General features: G+C 36.8%; 1 protein-coding gene across 15 annotated transcripts in view; it reads left to right on the forward strand.

The window, feature by feature from the left end:
- AGFG1 (ArfGAP with FG repeats 1) overlaps positions 1–20,080 on the forward strand; it is a 78,707-nt gene that overhangs the window by 17,197 nt on the left and 41,430 nt on the right. For all 15 annotated transcript variants that reach the window (XM_036074010.2, XM_036074000.2, XM_036074015.2 and 12 more), the window contains exon 2: positions 1,595–1,688. In XM_036074010.2, coding sequence (XP_035929903.1) covers positions 1,595–1,688 — 94 coding nt within the window. The remainder of the gene's footprint in view (positions 1–1,594; positions 1,689–20,080) is intronic.

Below are 20,080 nucleotides of genomic sequence, written 5' to 3' on the forward strand. Positions count from 1 at the left end.
TGCAGTCTTTATTTCTGTATCTTATAACTTAACCAAGAGCTAGAAGTAAATGAGTTAGTTTAAAATTTAAACAAAACAAAACAGCAACAAAACCCAACTTAACGTTTTCCGTCTTCAAAATAATGAAACAGATAAAGTGCTTTGCCCCAATTCAAAGCATGATTCGAAAGATGAACCACCTATCTCTGACAGTTGTCAGGGAGAGAGGAGTGGGATAGGATAATTGAGGACCTTCTGTTAATTCTGAATTTCCCTTATTGTTGAATTATAATACTGTGAATTTCTAGGATTATTACACACCATATTTAATTATTCAGAAATGTTTCCAGGTTATTTTTAAAAGACTTTTGGTTCATTTATTATTTTACATCGTTGTTAAATCTCTCAATCAGCATGGATGACTGCAAGATGACTATGACAAATTATGTAAAAGTATTAATAATCTGTTTTAGAACTTGGATTCCAAATGAGGCCTTTGGCAGAGAACATGACTCAAACATAATTTTATGAAGCTTTGCATAGATTGTTACATTGCATAGATTATTTAACCCTTATTTTTGTGGGTCGTGGAGTAGGCCACTTTGTGATAACTGGACAAAATGTAGTTTTTACTCTTTTCTGAGTGCATTTCTATCAGTATTTAATGTGCATTGTAAACATCATCAAGAAACATAGATACAAAGTTCTCTTAAGGCCATCTATACAGAAAAGGCTTCAAGGTTGTAAAAGAACTTCAGAGGCATTTAATCATGTATCCAGGTATTTCTCGAATTCCTTCATGTCTCTTCAGTTTCTTCTTGAACACTTACTGCCTTCTGAGGTGATTGAAATGTCCTTTATTATAAATTCTTATTTTAATTGAAGGAGAGGTGAGACTTCTTATGGGTTAATAATGTCCAGTTTTCTTGGGTTAGTTTTCAGTTTTCAAATCAGCCTCAAGCTTAAAGGTAATGGCTATTTGATTAGAATATTTGTATAGCTCCAGACTTAACAAATCCTTGTCATTTTCTTAGGAAATGTGAAAATATTTAAGTGATTAATTACTTTTTGAATTCTTTACCGTAGAGTCCTTACATAGTCTTTCTCCCATTAGAAACACAGTAAAGCAATATTTGTATTTCCTAGAAGCTCATGTGTTACAGGTACTATGTGTTCCTAACTAGATAGTTACCTGAATTTATATTTAAATGTATTTTTTTTTTTTAAGATTTTTTTTTATTTATTTGACAGAGAGAGACACCGCGAGAGAGGGAACACAAGCAGGGGGAGTGGGAGAGGGAGAAGCAGGCTTCCTGCGGAGCAGGGAGCCCGATGCGGGGCTCGATCCCAGGACCCCGGGATCATGACCTGAGCCGAAGGCAGACGCTTAACGACTGAGCCACCCAGGCGCCCCTAAACGTAGTACTTAGTGTGAACCTAACTTACCTTGACATATCTATTGTGGGGATTAATAGTTTAAAATAATTTTTAAATACTTTTAGTTTATAGAGTGAACACTGTTCCATGTTTAAATGTCCTAGTTAAAAATGTTTTACATTGATGTGTAATTTTTAAGATACATAATAGTAAATTTGTAAAATATTTTATCTTTTAGGAGAGGGTTAAATCCACCACACAGGGTGAAATCTATCTCCATGACAACATTCACACAACAGGAAATTGAATTTCTGCAAAAACATGGAAATGAAGTAAGTGTTTTTACAATTTTTAACTTTTTTGTTGGCAGTCATTTTAATAAGATTTAATAAGTTGTTTAGAGTGGTGAATTTCACTGTCTAAAAAGTTATCTTTGTATTCCATATTTAGATATTTTAGAATGTACTCATTTAATAATGTACTTAGAATTAATATCTACTAAATATCTAATAAATACCTTTATTCTGAGGTGAAACATGTATCTAAAATTCACCAACGTTGAATGTAAAAGGCATTTTTGGAGGACATCTAGTATTGGAGTAACTGTTAGTCTTTGCTTTAAAAGGCCAAAAGAGAGAGAATTAACTTTGTAGTAAACTTCTGTTAGGTCATTGTGTGATCAGCTTTTACTTGAGGTTCCCTCATGCCTTTTTATTACTTGCTGAACTTTGTTTTGAGCAGGTGCTGGGTAGGGAGGAGGCTGGCAGTGCTGGGGGCAGCCCAGCATTAAGGGGAACCCAGTAAGAATTTGGAGAGGAGCTTTTTCTTCTAACTCTGCTTTAATGGGTTTCCAGTAATTTCATTCTGTTTGTTTGCTTTCTTGTTTTTAGTTCTATGTTTTTACCATGCTGTTGGTAAGAGTGGTGATCTAATTGAAAAAACTATAAAACTGACAGAAAAAGTGGACATTTTGGGATAAGATTGAGCCCATCATCCTAATTGATTAATAATAGCCATTATTTCATTATTTCATTATTTCATAGAAAGGAAATACTACTTTAGTTACACTATTCTGCTTGCATATTTTTGATATAATAGAAAAGAAGTTGTTTTAAGATTTTATTAGTTTTTTTTTTATCTTTTTCACCCTGAGAAGATATATGTAAACATTTTACAATTTGCTTATCTTTCTTCCCTAACATTTTGAGAGTAATATCTTAAACTTGCTTGCCTTCTTGTTATGCACATGTGTTTTTGGCTCTAAAACAGTGAAGAAGCATAAATTAAAAACTATGAAATATTTTTAATACATGATATAGAGAAGTGAGCACACTATTTTGCTGATAATAAATTATTTTGCATAATCAAGTTCCGGACTGATGTCGGAAAATCTAAAGCTAGGGGAAAGGGCAGAAGATTTGTAATGGCTGTAAGTATAGAATAATATATTTACCAATTGAAATACAATTTGAACTATTTATATATAAAGTTTGGGATTAGACCAGTAGTATAAACTTTTAGTTGCACTCTTAGAATGTTGGCCTAGTATGCAAAATTTTGGACATCAGAATATGGAATCAGAAATAAATATTATTCTGTTCTTAGATTAAAAATCTAATGATAGTAAATAAATTCAGAGTAGTAGAACTAAAAACGATCCATTGGAGAAGTAAGTAAAAACATCTGTACCTGTCAGGAAGTAGCTAAGGTTGGGTGAAGACTGGTCTCCAAGTACTAAGATTGAAGGAACTTTTAATTTTGGTAAGAACACTTAACATAAGATCTCCTCTCTTAAAAAAGTTATAAATGACAATACAGTATTCTTACATAGAGGGACAGTGTTGTACAATAAATCTCTAGAACTTACTCATCTTGCGTAAGTGAACTTTATACCCGCTGACTAGCAACTCCCCATTCCCCCTTCTGAGCCCCTGGCAACTGCCATTCTGCTTTCTGCTTCTATGAATTTGACTGTTTTAGATACCTCACGTAGGTGGAATCATACAGTTTTTGTCCTTCTGTGACTGGCTTATTTCACTTAGCATAGTGTCCTCAAGGTTCAACCATGTTGTCAAATATGGCAGTCATTAAGATTGATATCAAAATAAATTTAGAATATATATAAGGAAATACTTGATTTTAGGCAACTCATTATCAAAAAGTAGAAACAAAATGTAAACTTAGAGATGACTGGAATGGGTTCATGAATATTAATCCTAAAAAGAGTCATGCAAATTGGTAGGCCACTTAAAGCACTCACCAAGGCAGTCTCTGTGCTAGGTACTGCGAATGCAGTTGCAGGCATTTCTCATAGGCTTAGCTAACAGCTTAAAATCTAGCTGGGGAGACAGATACGTAACAGTGATAGCGTGTGTTAGATAATTAATGGTAAGAATAAGAAGTTTCAGAAGTAATATGGAAAGAGAGACTCAACTTGTTGGTGAAAAGGAGAGGATTGGGAAGATCTCATAGAAGTAAAACAGGACCTAAGCTGGCAGGAAGATACTGGTTCATTTGTTTTTAAGTTTGTTTGTTTGTTTATAAGTAATCTCTACAGCCAACGTGGGGCTTGAACTTAACGACCCTGAGATCAAGAGTCACATGCTCTTTCGACTGAGCCAGCCATGCACCCTGTGGCAGGAAAAGATACTGAAGGCAGAACAAACACAGTGCACAAAGAAAAAGGGAAATTTATTATAGTTCATACTGTTAGAAAATATACCAACTTTTTAAATGTTAAGGAAGACACACATACTTTCTGTCCCTAAGAACATCTTAGAACCAGAGTATTGTGCTAGGTATATTTAATTCTTAACAATATTAACAGTATCTGTGTTTATAAAAACTTAGAGATGCATAGAAGATGAGGATTGATACTATGAAGTGCAGGATGATTAACACAACTTAAAAACTTTATAGCCTTCAAATGCAGGTGCTTTATTACCAGTTTATCTTATTTAAACATTTAAGTCTTAAGTATAACATGCATAGAAAAAAGTGTACAAATCTTAATTTTTCATTTCAAAACATGTTGCTGCATTCTGTGTATTTTCTGTCAGTGGTTTGGAAAGGACCCTACTCAATCATGTATATTTTGGATTAAAAAGACACTGCTGTCATACATGTTGTGCGTGAACGGCTCATGCCTGAGAAGGAGTGGTTCACCAAGTAAAGGAGAGTAAACTGACAGACAGCAGTCTGGGATCTTCTACTCCCTCCAGGGGGCTTCGTGTTCTGAGGGGCATATTTGGTTCTTGATTGGGGCATTACGGGCTTAAGCTGGTGAGTGCAGTGGTTGTTGGATGACTCACAGAGTGTTGAACAGAATTAATCTACGTTCCACATGCTTTGAATGTTCCTCCAGACATTTATATGTGGGAAAACCTGTTTACAGTCATCTGTGTATATAACTTAAATCTGTTTTAATGCTTGTATTACAGTTGTGAACAACTTGCCAAAGAAAATCATGCTGCCAAATTCATAATAAAAGAGTAGGAGGGGACTGCCAAGTTACAGGGCAAAGGACATGATACAGGGAAGCCATTTAATTCACCATCAGCACAGTGGCCTAGCACATGTGTATATCTAGGGAAGATTTCAGATTTCGTTCAGAACTATATTAAGAATTGTTCACTGTTTTTGGAAAATCGCAAAACTGATGGCAGTGCCACTTACGGTATTTGAGTCATTAGTAAAGTACATCTGTATTAGTCTGTAAGCTGTGGTAAGCAAATGAAGTTATTACTATTTATAAGCATGTATCAAGGACATGCTTAATATTTATAACAATGCATCATTAGTTTCTACAGATGTAGTTTGCAAAGTACTTGAATATTACTTTAGTATTCTCAGACTCCTGCAGTGTGTTCAGTGGAGCAGATATGTACATTATTACATTATAGACCATAGTGTGCCAGATGTTAGTAAAATATTTTGCAGTGAAGCACTTTGTATTTATTATTTGAGGAAATTGTTTTGGCATTTTTTTCAAAAGTAAAATATTTTACAAAAATTCCACATATTTATTTTGTAATACTTTCTTTTGTGATGTTAACTTTAAAAAAAATCTTTAGTAGTTTTCTCTATATATCCTCTTTTGTGATATTGTGGGTAATTCATGGTCCTCTAGTTGAAGGAATTTCGCTATTGGGTTAACTGCTGATTGTTAAAGTTAATGGAAGGAGGGCTGGTGATCAGTGCTATAGATAATTCAATAAAAAGAAAATGTATTAGTAATTTTATTTTGAAGCATCAGTTTTTCTTTTCTGGTAGCAAATTAAGTCTTCATAATTACGTTTTAGGCCTGAGAATGAAAGAGTTACTACTGATGCTCCACAGGCATACAGTCTACATGGAGAAATAAAATCATGCATTGACATATTTGATTATCTTTATGCTAGATTATCAAAATAACCCCAAAAAACAGAAACTACTGCTTTTAAAAAAATCCTTCTAAAACAATAAACCCATAAAGTAAGGTGTTCTTTTCTCTGTTAACGTTTACGATGGATTCATCTTTTATTTTTGAAGCAGAGATTTATTAATCACCTGTTGTATACCAGGGACTATCCCCTTGGGTGCCAGAGATAACAGTGATAAGCAAAAGCAGATATGATTTTGCCTTCATGTAAAGCTTAGAGTTTAGTTGGGGTGGGGAGAGAGAAAAGGAAAATCATTTCTGTCAATTCTGTTTTGGTTTAAGAGTGAGAAAGGGCTTCAGTTGGGAGCTGCAGATGCTTTGAGAGTGTGGAGACATAGTATTTTTCAGGAAGTTATACTTATGATTAAATAGGCCTTATTTTATGAGACAAGCTATTCAGAGCTTTGGGGCAATTAAATTGCATCTTTGGGAGAGATTGGAGCCATTTATAACCACAAGCAAGCACTACCACAAAATATTTTTGTTTCTAAAAAAATTTAAGATTCCAAATTCACATGCTCTGATAGTTTTGCTGGAATATCTATGTATCATTTTGTGATATGTTATATATACCTAGTCTATTACGAGGTTAAACAGAACACTAGTGGTTATTTCTTAAATCATCCTGTGTAAACTGTAGTATGTGATGATGGTTCTCTATACAGAATTGTGGACTCTGAAAAGTAGAAAGCCAATATCAGAAAGAGTGTTTGGACATTATCAGAGCAAAGACAGTGGACCTTTTTTTTTTTTTTTTTTTTTAAGATTTTTATCTATTTATTTGACAGAGAGAGAGAGAGACAGTGAGAGAGGGAACACAAGCAGGGGGAGTGGGAGAGGGAGAAGCAGGCTTCCCGCGGAGCAGGGAGCCCGATGCGGGGCTCGATCCCAGGACCCTGAGATCATGACCTGAGCCGAAGGCAGCCGCCTAATAACTGAGCCACCCAGGCGCCCCAAGACAGTGGACCTTTGAATGAATTGTGAATCAGTATATGGAAATACCATGTAGCTTCAAAGTATTGTATTCATTCCTTTTTTTTTTTTTTTTTTAAGATTTTATTTATTTGAGAGAGGGAGAGTGCGCACGAGCACACAAGCAGAGGGAGTGGCAGAGGGAGAGGGAGAAGCAGGCTCCCCGCTGAGCAAGGAGCCTGATGTGGGGCTCGATGCCAGGACCCTGGGACCATGACCTGAACTGAAGGCAGATGCTTAACCAACTGAGCCACCCAGGCGCCCCTAAAATACTGTGAAGTCAGGCAACCTATGAAAGTTCCTAGTGTAGTTCTTGTAGAATAATGTAGATATTCAGGTGTTTACTGAATCAAAATCTGAGATAGTAGAAATTATAGGGGGAGGATTATCAATATTTTTACTCCCTCTGTTTTATTGAGGGATTTTTTAGTTTTCATAGAATACGAAAGTGTCATATACATGAATATTTGGTGTATGTATTTAAACTCTAGGGACGTTTTAACCTTTATGCTGAGCTTGAATAATAGTAGCAAAAATTGGCTGTTATTGTAGTAACAACATATTCAGTGTCATTATTGAGTGCAGAGCTAAGTTAAAACTCATTACTCCAGGATCTACAATTACTGTGTTGCTTTTAGCAGAGGTTGGCAAACTGTTTATGTAAAGGACCAGTAAATATTGTAGGCTTTGTGGCCACCTACATACAGTCGCTGTTGCATATCCTTGTTTGAAAAAAGCATTTTTTAAAAAATAATCCTTTAAACATTTAAAAACCATTGTTAGATCAGGCGCAGTGCAAGAGCAGGCCAGTGGCCCAGTTTGATCTGCAGGTGGTTGGCTGAAGACTCCTGGTCTGTGGCATTCCAAAGTTTTCATTTCTCAGCATGAATCCTTTTATAACCTTCCTAGTTAATCTTTTTCTTGCTTCATTCCCAGCAGAAATGTTTTAACTATAGTGATCTCTGTTTTGTTTTCCATGTTTGCTGTCTGTATTCTAGTTTTCTTGCCGTTTTGCCCATGCTGTTTTATTTATTGTGAATCTTTTTTAAGTCCTATCAAATTTTTACTCTCCAGTCAAGTCTTACAGGAATATTGTGGGTGACAGGGACTATAAAACCCCAGTCATACTTGAAAATTTATACACACACACACCCACACACACACACACGTGTGTGTGTGTATCTTATTCACTATAAGATACCACACGAATTTTTTTAAGATTTGTTTATTTGAGAGAGAGCCAGAGAGAGAACGTGCACGAGTGAGTGGGAGGGAGGGGCAGAGAAGAGAGGGCAAAGGAGAGAATCTCAGACTCCCCGCTGAGCAGGGAGCCCCATGAGGGGCTCTGTCCCGGGACTCATGACCTGAGTGGAAATCAAGGACTGGTCACTTAACTGACTAAGCCCCCCAGGTGCCCCTACACAAAATTTCTTTTTTATTGCTCTTGTAGTTTCTTCTGTATTGGTCTTACTACCCTTGAAACGTTATAGACGTTTCTGTGGCATAATCTTACATACCTTTTCATTACACTTACAGCAGTGAGAATGTACAAGAGTATACCCAAGGGAGTTTGAAACTTAAGATCCATGTGAGTTTCATTGGAATTACTTGTAGTAATTTATTTTTATTTTTTATTTTTTGTGTGAAAAGTCGTGGGCTTTACTCCCCAGAGATTCTGATCCTGGATGTGGGGTGAGGCAAAGGACTATCTGTTTGCATTTTTGGCCAGAACCCCACTGTGATTCTGAAGCTGAGGGCTACAGACTACCTTTTGAGAAAACCACTGTAACAGCTAAAGACTCCTGACTAGGGCTCAAAATAATTTGTGGTCTGGTTTCAACACCACTAATAAAATGAATCTTGTCACTTTGGGCAAACTGCTTTTCCCTGAGCTACGTTTTCCTTTGTAATCTGTGAGAAGTACCTGTTTTGTACCTTTGTTTTGTATATATTGTAACATGGTCTTTTTCCATGGTGTCTGAAAACCCAGAGTATTGTAGAAAGAGCTAGATGTTAGGTTGTAACTACTGTTCTGAGTATTTAACTTTTTTTTTTTTTTGCACTGGTATCCCAGGTCACATGATTTATTTCCTTCTAGTTTATTTGCCTCAGCCATTCTTTTTTTTTTTTTTTTTAATATTTTATTTATTTATTTGACAGAGAGATAGCCAGAGCAGGAACACAAGCAGGGGGAGAGGGAGAGGGAGAAGCAGGCTTCCCACTAAGTAGGGAGCCTGATGCGGGGCTCGATCCCAGGACCCTGGGATCATGACCTGACCATGCTTAACAAGGGAGCCACCGAGGCGCCCCTGCCTCAGCTATTCTAGCTTCCTTTTATCTCAGCTTTTTGTTTGTTTCGTGTTATTAGTGTGTTATCTTTTTAAAAACTTACTTGGATCTAATTAAAAATAGAAATTGTTAGTCTCTTTTTTTCCTTTTAAAACTTTTTGTTATGGAGATATTCATATATCTATGCAAATAAACAGAATAATATAAAGAACTTCCACCAACTCATGGTCTTGTCCGTTCTTCATTATTTTGAAGCAAACCCAAGACCTGTAATTTCATCTGTAAACTCATCAACTGATGTTACTCTAAAACACAAAGACTTTAAAAAATATATAATCATAATACATACCATTTTCACATCCATAAAAATTAACAATAATGTAGTTATCTAGCCAGTATTCAGATTTCTTTCATTTCATAAATTTCATTTTTTTCCTTCTCTTAAGAGTTTGTATAAATCAAGATACAAGTAAGGTCCACATGCTGTGAGTGGTTAATATGGGTTTTGAAACTGTACTGCTGGTAAAGGATCAGAGGCTAGATGATCACAGTCTGACCAGGCAACTTCTTGGGGCCTGTATCGCTTGGACTGTGGAAAAAAAGCCGGTTTTGCATCTGAGAGCGGGGGCCTTAGACCAGTGGGGCTGGATACCCTTTAACCTGGGGGCCTTGCCATTGTAAGTCCCTGGGAAACAGAACAGCTCGGATGACTTTAGGCCTTGCGGTCAAACCTGCAGCACAAGTACCCTGTGGTACACACTGAGGTGGAGTCCCTCAGCCGTGTCTCCTCCACTGCTGCAGCATCAGCTGCCATACAGGCTCCTCACAGTTGATGTTTAATTCTTACTACAGAGCAGGAAATCTGTTTGTCTTCTACGACAACAACTGGCATTCATCTTGGCAACAGAGGATGCCATCTGGTTGGGGGGTGCTTTATAAACTGATAAGAAGAAAGTTGAAACAGGCTCTGGGCCCATAGATTTTTAAGGAATTGGTGATGACATTGAAGGTTTCTTCATGTTTCATGAAAGTCAAGCCATCCTACACAGGCAAGATCAGCTTTGGGTAGGAGTAAGCAAAGGCCATGCCCAACAAGAACTTCTTAGAGTTTTAGATGGTGTCTTGTCAATCTTCTACCGGACCGTGGGCTCCACCAGTTCCCCAAGGACAGTCTCATACTGGCCTGTCTAGGATCTTTGCAAGGATGGGGTGGTTGTGAGCAGTCATCTTCTGTTGCAGAACTTGTCGCAGCATGGTCCTCTAGGTCCTACTGCCGGTGAGTGGGGTCTCCCAGTAGTGAGAGTGCTGTGATGTATTAGCGGCTCTGCTTGGCAGGGTGAGCTACGTGCTGTATTCTCTCAGAACCCCTCTGATGGATGGTCATGGCAAGATCTGATCTCGGGCAGAGGCTGCTCAAAGCCACAGCACAATGACCAGATCTGCCTGTCTTCTGCCCCCTCTACCTCCTCATATTTTATTATGAAAAATTCAATTGTACATAAAAGTGGAAAAATTATGCAGGTACAGTAGATACTGTGCTGTGTTTGCTTTAGCACACATCTGTGTAGCTGCCCATTGGTCAATCCATCTTATATATTTTTTATATTTCAAAGTAGGTTGCAAACATCGGTTCACGTCACTTAAATTTAGGATATCATTAATTGGAATATTTGTTAAAAATTGTTTGAGGTATAATTTACATAGACTGAAATGTAAAAATCTTACCTTGTGAAAGAGTTTTAATAAATACATCCAATTTGGCAACCTAGACCCCTTCAGAGAAGTAGAGCTTGACCATCTTCCCAAAAAGTTCCTTGTCATTCCTTCTTATTTAATTTCTCCCCCCTCCAGAGGCAACCAGTGTTTTGATTTTTACTCATATTCATATAAATAAAATAATAAAGTGTGCTTTTTTTGGTAAAAGTTCTTTTGAGCGTTATGCAGGTGAATACATGTAGTTCTTTTTTTTATTACCTAGTACTTTTCTATTATATGAATAGATCAGAATTTGTTCATTCTTTGTAAGATCTGTGATTAGTGAGTATTTTCTTTCAGTCTGTGGCTTTCTCCTTTATTTTCTTATTGGTGTCTTTTGACAAGCAAAAGTTTGTCTTTTTGATGAATTTTACCAATTTTTAGTTTTATAGTTACTGCTTTCTCAGCTCTATCTTAAGAAATCTCTGCCTACTCCCAAATCATAACAATCTCATTTTATTTTAGAAGCTTTGAAAGCTTTAGCTCTTACATTTACATCTATGATCAATCTCAAATTAATTTTAGTATATGGTGTGCTAGAGGTTGAGGTTCATCTTTTTCTATGAATATGTACAGTTGTTCCAGCTCCATTTGTTAAAAAGCACTTTTCTCAATGGATTGCTTTGAAACCTTTGTCAGACATGAAATGACCATGTAAGTATGAGTATGTTTCAGGGCTCTGTGTTCAGTTTCATTCATTTATTCATTGGTCCTTACACCAGTACCACATCTTACACAAGACCTCAGTCTTGAGGTCACGTAGCGCAAGTCCTCCAGTTTCCCTTTCTTTGAAGATTACATGCCTAGATCAGGAGTTGGCAAACGGTGCCCCCTGCACCCCCACCCAAATTTGGCCTATTGCCTGTTTTTATATGTCCTACTTAGTGATCTGCTGTTGTCTGACATAGGGACCAAGCCCAGGCTGCCCCCTGCTGTCCCCCTGCGGTCCCCGTTCCCCTTTCCCCTGTTGGCAGCTTCTGTACCAAGTGCTGGACTCTTTTAACGTGGGAGTGGATGACTCCATCATCTTTGGCCAGCTGCTCCAGTTGAGATGACCCCGGCTCTCTAGGGCAGAAAGGAATGCTGGGATTTGAGTGTCACTGGGGCAGAGAATGAAAGTGAGCACTGTGGTTCTTCAGATTATCTGTTTCTTGTATCCGTTTTGATGATTTGTATTTTTCAGGGAATTTGCCTGTTTCATGTAAGTTGTCATATTTATTGACGTTAATGAAACCCCCTCTTTTAAATGTGCATAGATTCTATAACAGTTTTGCTCTTTATTATTTCTTCTGTTTGCTCTGTGTTATTTGTTCTTTCTTTGCTTAAGGTAGAACCTAAAAGCATTGATTTGAAAGCTTTCTTTTCTAGTATTTTAAAGCAATAAATTTCTCTCCTCTGCTTTACCTGCTTTGCAGAAATTTTGATATGTTGTATTTTATCATTCAGTTCAAAATGTTTTCTAGTTTCCCTTGTGATTTCTTCTTTGATCCATGGATTATATAGAAGTGATTGTTTAATTTTCACATATTTAGGGTTTTTGTAGGTCTCTTACTCTAATCAGTTTCTAATTTACTTTTGTTTTTGTCAGTGAACATTCTCTGTATGTTCTCTCAACCCTTTCTTATTTTTTGAGACTTGTTTTATAGTCCAGCACATATAGTCTGTCTTGGTGAACGTATTATATGCACTTGAAAAGAATGTGTTTCTGAAGTTGTTGGGTATAGTGTTCTATAAATGTCAGTTATAGGTTTGTGATTGATAGTGCTGTTCAGCTCTTGTAGGTCTGCTTTACTGATTTTGTCTAGGTAATTTATCAGTTACTGATTGAGCAGTTAACAAATGATTGTGGGTTTGTATATTTTCCCCTATTTTACTGTTTGCTTCATTTATTTTGAAACTTGTTAGGGGCCAACATATTTATTATTACTGTGTTGTCTTGATAAAGGTATCATTCTGTCATTACACAGTCTCTTTTTTTTTTAAATTTTTTTATTGTTATGTTAATCCCCATACATTACATCATTAGTTTTAGATGTAGTGTTCCATGATTCATTGTTTGTGCATAACACCCAGTGCTCCATGCAGAACGTGCCCTCCCCAATACCCATCACCGGGCTAACCCATCCTCCCCGGCCCTCCCCTCTAGAACCCTCAGTTTGTTTTTCAGAGTCCATCGTCTCTCATGGTTCGTCTACTACACAGTCTCTCTTTATCTTTGGTAATCCTCTTTTCTTCTTTGAAAAGAGTATATTACTTGATATTTTTATTGTTGTTGCTCTATAGCGATAGGCCATTTTGAAGCTCTTTATCTTTGTTTTCTAAAGTATGACTATGATGTACCTATGCATGCTTTCCAAGTATATGTGTGTGTGTGTTTATACTCATGGTGTTTGCTGAGCTTTGTGAATCTGTGAATTTGTCTTCAAGATTATTTTATTTATTTATTTTTGAAGATTTTATTTATTCACTAGAGAGAGAGACCACGAGTGGAGGGGAGAGGCAGTGGGAGAGAGAGAAGCAGACTCTCCGCTGAGCAGGGAGCCTGACCTAGGGCTCGATCCCAGGACCTGGAGATCATGACCCGAGCCAAAGGCAGACGCTTAACCATTTGAGCCACCTAGGCACCCCCCAAATTATTTTAAAATTGAGACTTCACCTGCAAATACGTTATACATTTTGATATTGTCCCACAGGTCCCTGAAGCTCTGTTAATTTTTTTTCTCAATCTTTCATTCTTCAGATTTCTGTTAAATTATGTGTTCAGGTTTACTTAATTACTTTTTTCAGCTCTGATCTCGTCATCAGATTGGATAATTTCTGTTCTTCCCCATCTGACTCTTCTGTTCTCTCCATACTCTAGTTTTTTTGTTTGGAGTTAATTTGATATTTTTCAGTTCTAGAATTTACATTTGGTTCTTTTTTATGGTTTTTATTTCTCTGCTGAGATTTCAAAGTTTTATTCATTGTATGCTCTTGCATATGGGGATACTAGCTGCTTTAAATCATTGTCTGCTAATTCAAAAGTCATCATCATATCAGATGTGTCTCTACTGATTGCTTTTCTTTTGATTGTAGGTCACACTTTGCTGTTTCTTTGTATATCTAGTGATTTTGGATTATATCCAGAATATTGGAAATGGTAGGTTGTAGAGCCTCTGGATTCTGTTTTGTCCCTTAAAGGTATTGGTTTTGTTTCTTTTGTTCATTTTTTACTTTAGCAAACTCTGCTTATCATGAGGATACCAGTTAAAATCTATGCTCAGTTTTTTTAGTCTCTAATTGCTTGGAATCAGCCCCATACATGCCTACCTTAAAGGTGAGCCAGAGATCTGGGCAGGTTCTGTGGCTCCTATTCTCTGATTCTCTCCCTCCCTGGATTTGCCCTTCACTTTCCAATTATTATGGTTGCAGGGATCTCCTTTTTAAGATTTGTGGATTTCTGTTCGAGTTTGACCAGCTCTGCTTGGCACTGACTGGGTCCTGCTTTCTAGTGATGATCTTTAAAAAAAAAAAAACAGAAAATACCTAGTTTCCTCTCCAGTTTCTGTTCGCTGTGGTTGCTCTTTAGTGTCTTCTGATAGTTTTTACTGTTTGCGCAGAGTTTATAGTTCTCATCTGCTGGAGAGTTGGGTGTTAATATGAGCTATTCTGACATTACTGGAAGTGAAAACTGCCTTACTTGCCTTTTAAATCTTTTTTTTTCTATAAGTTTCTGTAAGTAAGTAATATTTACTCCTATTCTCTCTCCTTCTTCCATCTCCCCTCCCTTTCTCCTCTCCTTCTTGCTTCTCCTTTCTCCCTTTGTTCAGTAGTTTCCAATGTCTGGATTTTGCTGATTCTTTCCATGTCGTAGTGTCATTGTTCCTCTGTCATCATAGTTACCTGTAAATTGGTAGTTGGATCTAGTAGCTTCTTAAGATTCATGTTTAATTTGGAGAGGGGGAAGACCCAGTGTTTTATAGGTCGTCGGGTGGTGTGTTCGTGCATGGTAGACATTGGTGGGGGGGTATGTTAGCAGCTCTTATTGCAGTTCTCTCTTCCTACATCCATTAACTCATTTTGAAAACAGTTAAATATTTGGGCTCAAAGTGGTGATTTCTAACTTAGCAGTTTTCCAAGTGCAGTCTGGGGACCTGTTGGGGATCCTTGAGACCTTTTCAGGGATTCTGTAAAGTCAAAAATTTTTAATAATGAAGACTTGATTTGCTATTTTTACTTTCATTCTCATGAGTATACAGGAGAGTTTTCCAGAAGCTATGTAACATAAAGATGCAGAAGCAGATGAGAAATCAGCTGTCTACTGTTCAATCTGGTATTAATGAAATTTGCACAGATGTAAAACAGGGGCCCCTGGGTGGCTCAGATGGTTAAGCGTCTGCCTTCGGCTCAGGTCACGATCCCGGGGTCCTGGGATTGAGTCCCACATCGGGCTCCCTGCTAGGTGGGGAGCCTGCTTCTCCCTCTGCTGCTGCCTTTCTCTGTCTCTCTCTCTGACTCTCATGAATAAATAAATAAAACATTAAAAAAAAAAAAAAAGATGTAGAACAGTGCCACTTTTTTCACTAACGTTTTTAGTTTTAGAAAATATAGCTATTTTCATAAATAAAAGTCATCTACATTAACATACAGTACTTTTATTATTCTTTTTTAAGTACATCAAAACTACTTCTCATACATATCAGGTATAGTGCACATAAAGCTATTTATGGTTCTCCATGTTTAACTGTTTCCAAAATGAGTTAGCTCCATAGCATCTTCCAACAGTGACCAACTAGGTGTGTGTTTTTTTTTTTAAATATCGTTATGAAATTATTTGATGTGTTTCAGTCTGTTATAGTTATTCCAATTGATGCTCAAATTCTCCCCTTTGGACATGGAGATAATCTGTTTTGGAAACCTACTTAAAACTCAACTCTTCTGCAACCCTCATGTCTGCGTAGAAGAGCTTTGCCTGAATATTCCTTCTCCTTTTTTTTTTTTCTTTTTTATTAACCTGTGAGTCAGCCATGTATTCTCAAATGTTCAAAGAAAATGAAATGTTTCTTCTCCAGATAATTAATTTACATAGAATATGGTACAAATCAGGTTTACTTCAGAGGCTTGTTTTGTATTTGGGCCAGTTAGTCTCTCTATTCCTCAGCCAAAGACTACATTCCCAGCTTCAGTCAGCTGTCTGGTAAATGCATGCCTTTAGTCACCAGGCCAACCAGACAATAGAAATGTCAGTACAAATCGATTATTATCATTGAACCTTATAGATTGAGTTAAACATTGAATGAGTAATGTTCTTGTTAGCGGTGGTTCGCTGGTATTGATGCTATCTTTAAACCATTGATAATCCACGAACAGTTCTTCTTTTCATATCATGACAAATAAATAAAAGTGTTCTTAATATTCAGTTCTAAAGGAAATATGATTAGGTTAACTTGCCCATTCTGCTCCTTTGCTCCCTGTTATTAGTTACATTCTGGAAAATGTAAAAATTGAAAACTCTCTGTGGAGAGAGAGAAACTAAAACCTTTGGTTAATTTTTCCTTCTTGGCAGTTTTGCATATAAGATTCATAACTGTCTTTGGAAATGAGAATGCTGTGCTTTAAGAGGTTCACAAATTAAGTGTAGAATGATTGGAACCAAAACACTGGTGTGAATTTTGTTCTCTTTTTTAGATGGTGATTCTGAACTTCATCCAAAAAAACGAAGAAGTAAAATTAACTAGGAAGAAATTGTAAACCAAAGAGGAAATAAGATTGGCTCTACTCGGATACTAAATATATCTGTGTTTATAGGCAATAATTTGCAATATAAATGTGTGGCAACTACAATAGTCTGAAACTAGAATAGGCACAGATCTGTAGACTAGATCCTGAGATACGCTATAATCTTTATATATATTAGGTATATGAAGTTTTCATAAAATAAATGAATTTCAGCAGGTCAGTGTGGAAGGAATTGGTTATTCAGTAAAGGGAAAGTCAGAATGTTAACTGACATAGTATACCAAAATAAATTTCAGAAGTATTTTATTTTTAATTTTAAATTTTTTTTAAAGATTTTATTTATTTATCAGAGAGAGAGAGCACAAGGAGGGGGAGCGGCAGGGAGAAGCAGGCTCCCTGCTGAGCAAGGAGCCTGATGCAGGACTTGGGACTCGATCCCAGGACCCTGGGATCATGACCTGAGCTGAAGGCAGGTGCTTAACCGACTGAGCCACCCAGGCGTCTCCAGAAGTATTTAAAGTTACAATTTAAAAGCACAAAAACAATAAAAATATAGAAAATGTCTCAGAGTGTCTCCCTACAAGATATTTTTTAATCCCAAAGAGAAAAATTGTGACTTTATTGTGGAGAAATATGGCATATGTCACTTAACATCACCCAGGAATGGGACAAGTTGACATCATGTGTCTCCTGATATAATGCACTGAGAAGGATACAGCATGGTTTACGTGCATGACAAAAATTTTATTTTGAGAAAACCAAAATAAAGGAACATACTACAAAATAACTAGCTGTACTCTTCAAAGATGTCAAGGACACATGAAGGAACTATTCACGAAGGAACTGTTCCAGATTAAAGGCAACAAGACGGTTATGGATTCTGTACCGGGTGATCATTTTCCTTTTGCTATAAAGGACATTATTAAGATAACTGGCTAGTCTGTGGATTAGATAATAATAAAAGAAAATGTTTATTTCCTGATTTTGATAATTTTGCTTATGGTTATATAAAAGAATGTCCCTGTTTTTAGGAGATACACATTTAGGAAGAGAAAGTTCATATCTAAATGGTTCAGAAAAAATTTTGTCTCAAGAGAAAATGGTAAAGTAAATGTTAACATTAGAGACTTTGGGTAAGGGGTATATGGGAATTCTTTTCTACTACACTTGCAACTTTTCTGTAAAACAAATTATTTTGTGGCTAAAAAACAGACTAAATTGTAGTGTTTAAGGTTGTATACGTTTGGGGTAGACAAAAAACACCACAAGCGATTACCATAAAAATTAATAGAAAATATAGCTGACTGTTTAACATTTAAATGTGTAAGGACTTTATATACTAAAAGCAATGGAAAAATCACAAAATAAATATTGATAAATTTAACTAGCTAAAACCAGGAAGCTTTTTAAAGACATAGCGTACAAAATTAAAAGACCAATTGTTTCGTTACCCATACAGCCATACAGGGTAATTTACATATGTCATCTTAGTTTGAGAAAGCGGGGCAGTTGATAATCTTTCTCCACACTAATGTGACTTCACTAAAGTAGTAAATTTTACATTTATAAAGCTTTCTGTAATTTGCAAAGCACATTCATGAATCAACATGTATTTTGGGTTGGGGAATCCTTACCATGCTCATGCTCCTTGCTGATGGAAGAAAGGGGGAAGACTCACTCTCCCTGTCTTGGGAAAACCACAAAATAAAGACACAAACACACAGTTTATTGGACCAGGAATGGACAGCTAACCCTGGGGGCCAGTGACTAATCAGATCCTCCCTCTTTTAAGAAATTGAATTGAGGTTCACAGAGGCTAGATTCAAATGATGAATCACTTAAACCAAAAAGACAGTATGTACTTGGGCCATGTGCAGTCTTAACAAGTAAACAGGAAAGAAAATCATGTACTAAGATAAGAGCAGTGACTTTATAGAGATACTGTGAGAATCAGAGGTGATAAACTCTGTTTGGTGGGACAAGTGTGGAGAGGGGCTTTGGAAACAGATGCTCAGACTACCTAGTCCCAGATGGCTTTCTCTTTACAGGTTCCCATAAGGTTTATGTTTTCTTGAAGTTTTGCTGTATGCTTCCTGTGAACTTGTTTTATCTGAACACAGTGTTGTGGCTGGGTTTTTGTTCTTCGAAACCTATCTGAAACACTATCTGACATTAGAGATTTTAAATGAAATCCGCCATGGGAATGTGCTGTGTATTGTGTACTGCCTTTTACTAAGTGGCCATGGTAGATTTCTGAATTAAAGCTGGTCTCCTTCACAGACATAGATATTTGTAAGTAAGTTTTGCTGCGGTTTCCACTGTGTTTAATTTCTTTCTGGTGTTCTAAATATTTTCTGCTTTTTTCTATTCTTTATACTCATCAGTTACTTAGAAAACAAGTGTTAAATACCTGTTAATCCTCACGTGAAACTTACTCTGGTACTTTTTCTCCTTTATTCTCTAGGGAATAAATTGGCCCTTAGATAGTCCTCATTCTTGGAAAGTTCTCCCTCCAAGGAAAGGCTTCTTTCATTTTAGTTTCATCTGTTACTCCCCATGCACAGTATAAGACCTGCCTCTAAAATAGGCTTTTATTTATTATCCTATTTAAATTGTTACTATTTTTGGATGCTGGGATGGTATCCTAGTAAGTCCATACTTGCAGGTTAAGTCGGGGCTGGCAGACCTTTTCTGTAAGGGGTCAGATAGTACGTATTAGGTTTTGTGGACCATATGGTCTCTGTTGTAGCTACCCAACAAAGCAGCATAGACAGTAGATAAACAAGTGCACGTGGCTGTGTTCCAATGAAACTGTAGCTGCCTAACACAGACCATAGGCCAGATTTAGCCTGTGAGGTTTAATTTGCTAACCTCCGGTCTATATAGAATGAGAATTTGGATCAGTGAATTTATTACTTCTGCATGAGTAAGTTGGTAAGCTAAATGTTCTAGGTCAGCATGTATATTTTAGGTGGAACAAAGGGAAAACATAATTTCTGCAGCGCATATGCTTCAATGCTGATAGGAAGTTGCTTTCACTCATGCACTAGGTTATTTATTTCGTGTCTCCTATGTGTCAGACACTGAAAATACAAATAGTGGTGATTCAGAGAGAAAGTTCCTGCCTCATGAAATTTACATTTAGAAGCTGTGAGATAAAGGGGGTGAAAGTAAGTAATATGTTGTAGTAATGTGTATATGAGGTTTGGTGTGGGGGATGTTGCCCCCTTTGGATTGTGTGTTCAGGGAAGACTTTCTGAGGAGGCCTGTGTGGCTAGAAAGAGTGAGGGTAGAAGAGGAGTCTGTAGAGTTAATCAGGGGTTGGCTCCTTTGGAGCCTAAATTGGTGAAGAATTTGATTTTTATGTTAAGGAAGCCATTATAAGGTAGTTAGTGCTTAAATTAAAAAAAGAAAAACCTAAGATTAAATAAATTGGATTTGATATAAGTCTTGTTCCCTCATATATCCATTTATGTGTCTGGTTCACCAGGCTCTGGTCTCTTAGTTATCTGCACATAAAGTTTGTGAGTGCCTCTTCAGTGAATCAGTTGCATATGTTCTAATTCTTTC

The sequence above is a fragment of the Halichoerus grypus genome, chromosome 4, assembly GCF_964656455.1.
Source record: "Halichoerus grypus chromosome 4, mHalGry1.hap1.1, whole genome shotgun sequence".
Taxonomy (NCBI): domain Eukaryota; kingdom Metazoa; phylum Chordata; class Mammalia; order Carnivora; family Phocidae; genus Halichoerus; species Halichoerus grypus.